This window comes from Eimeria mitis, genomic scaffold (assembly GCF_000499745.2).
Source record: "Eimeria mitis Houghton genomic scaffold, Emh_scaff2426, whole genome shotgun sequence".
NCBI classification, from domain to species: Eukaryota; Apicomplexa; class Conoidasida; order Eucoccidiorida; family Eimeriidae; genus Eimeria; species Eimeria mitis.
Window position 1 is genome coordinate 2,390 of NW_013570763.1, and position 1,826 is coordinate 4,215.

The following is a 1,826-nucleotide window of genomic DNA, read 5'->3' on the forward strand; positions in this document are numbered from 1 at the left end:
TGCCACAGCAGCAGGAGCAGCTAATCCGATAGCACATGGACAGGCGGCGCAGCAGACAGCCACCCCAAAGCGCAGCGCAAACAAAAGGCTATCCCATGTTAATACCCAGCTGGAGAGTCGACATGCTGCAGCAGCTGCTGCTGCTTCATGCGCAGACACAGGAGTATCCCCCAAAATAGGAGGAGATATGGGGGTAGAACGAGCCGGGCCAGTTGCTGTTAAGAAAATGCCTTGGGTTTCAAAATGCTGCTGTTGCTGCTGATGCTGCTGCTGCAGCTTCTGCTGCATCTCGCTGCCGGATACACCCTCCCTGAGCTCCAACTCATGCAGACGCTGCCGCATCTGCTGCAGCGGAGACAGGGGGAGTGTGTGTGCAGCAGCAAAGACTTTAACAGCCCAGGAAACCACTGCAACAGCAGTGATGCACAATACTATGGGAATAAAATAAGTAGCAAACTTCTCAGCAGCCTTCTGCAGCGGCTGCTGCTGCTGCTGCCCCGTCTCCACCAGTCGCAGCAGTGTCTGCAGCACGGACGAATCGCCAACCTGCGCCCACAGCAGCAAAGCAGCAGCAACAGAAGCACCACCAGCGGCATCAGCGCCAGCAGCATCAGCTTCAGCTCCAGCAGCAGCAGCAGCACCAACAGCACCAGCACCAGCACCAGCAGCATAACCAACAGCACGCGATGTTGTCTTTCATCCTGCCCCCTTGTCAGCATATCCAACTTTCTTTTCAAATCTCCAGCTTGCAGAGTCCCGGCTTTCTCTTCCTTAGTCTGTCGTACGTGCTAAGAATTTGTGCTTTTGCGCTTTAGGGTTTAGGGTTTGGGGTTTAGGGTTTAGGGCCTAGGGTTTAGGGTTTAAGGGTGGCGACGGACCACCTGGATCTGAACGAAGGCGTCTGTATGCGAAGCGTTTCGGCTGCCCCCAATAACCCGCTGCCCCGCCACCTTGCAAACCCCGCGGCCCTCCCCTGATAGGAGCCGCTCGTCTACATGCAGTAGAGAGGGGGCCTGGGGAGAAGCAGAAGAGCGAATACAAGACAGATGAAACCAACACGGGATGATTATAAAGAGCAGATAAAAGAAATATTAAAGGGAAATGAGAGGCAAAGAAAACGCAAACAAAATACGACTGAAAGAAATACAGAACGTAGGGTGAACGCGGGAAAGAGAAGAAAAAAGTGATACGCCACACAAACCACCGCAAAGGAACCGAGAAGACAGAGTAACAACGAAGAGGCCGAGTTGTCGTTACAAGTGGAAGAGAAGGAGAAAAGAGATACGACAAAGCATATAAACACAAGCACAAGCGAATGCAGGGGCTGTCCCCTTTATAAACCATCAGCTGTAGAGACAGCACAACAGGGGGGCGAGAGTGCAATCGGTCTATACTCTCCAGCACCCCGTGACGGTCAAACCAGCTTTCCGTTTTGGGTTTAGGGTTTAGGGTCTAGGGTTTAGGGTTTCCGGTATAGGGGTTGAGACTTAGTGTTTCAGACTTCGGGTCTAGGGTTTAGGTTTTAGGGTTTAGGGTTTAGGGTTTCGGGGGGAGAGGGCTGCTCCTTACTAGTAGAATTCCGTCCGCTGGTAGGACTTCCTGGGGAGGGACCCTGACGACGTCCCCGGCCTGCAGCAGTTCAGCGCTGATGGTGATTTCCTCAGGATCATTTCTTTGTGTCGTTTGTGTCTCCGGTGTTTCTGCTGCTTCTTCTTCTTCTTCGAGCAGGTCTTTCTTCTGCTTGCAGCAGCAGGAAGGTTTGCCGCTGTCGGGTGCCTCATCTGCTTCGTCTGCATCTGCAACACCCCAAGAGGCGGGCTGAGTGA

The 1,826-nt window shown here is 53.2% G+C and overlaps 1 protein-coding gene across 1 annotated transcript in view; it reads right to left on the reverse strand.

The window, feature by feature from the left end:
- Positions 1 to 1,826, reverse strand: part of EMH_0053660 (uncharacterized protein) — a gene marked incomplete at both ends in the record, with an annotated part of 6,158 nt that overhangs the window by 1,508 nt on the left and 2,824 nt on the right. Inside the window, 3 exons of the mRNA XM_013497029.1 lie at positions 1 to 546; positions 882 to 1,013; positions 1,570 to 1,796. Coding sequence (XP_013352483.1) covers positions 1 to 546; positions 882 to 1,013; positions 1,570 to 1,796 — 905 coding nt within the window. The remainder of the gene's footprint in view (positions 547 to 881; positions 1,014 to 1,569; positions 1,797 to 1,826) is intronic.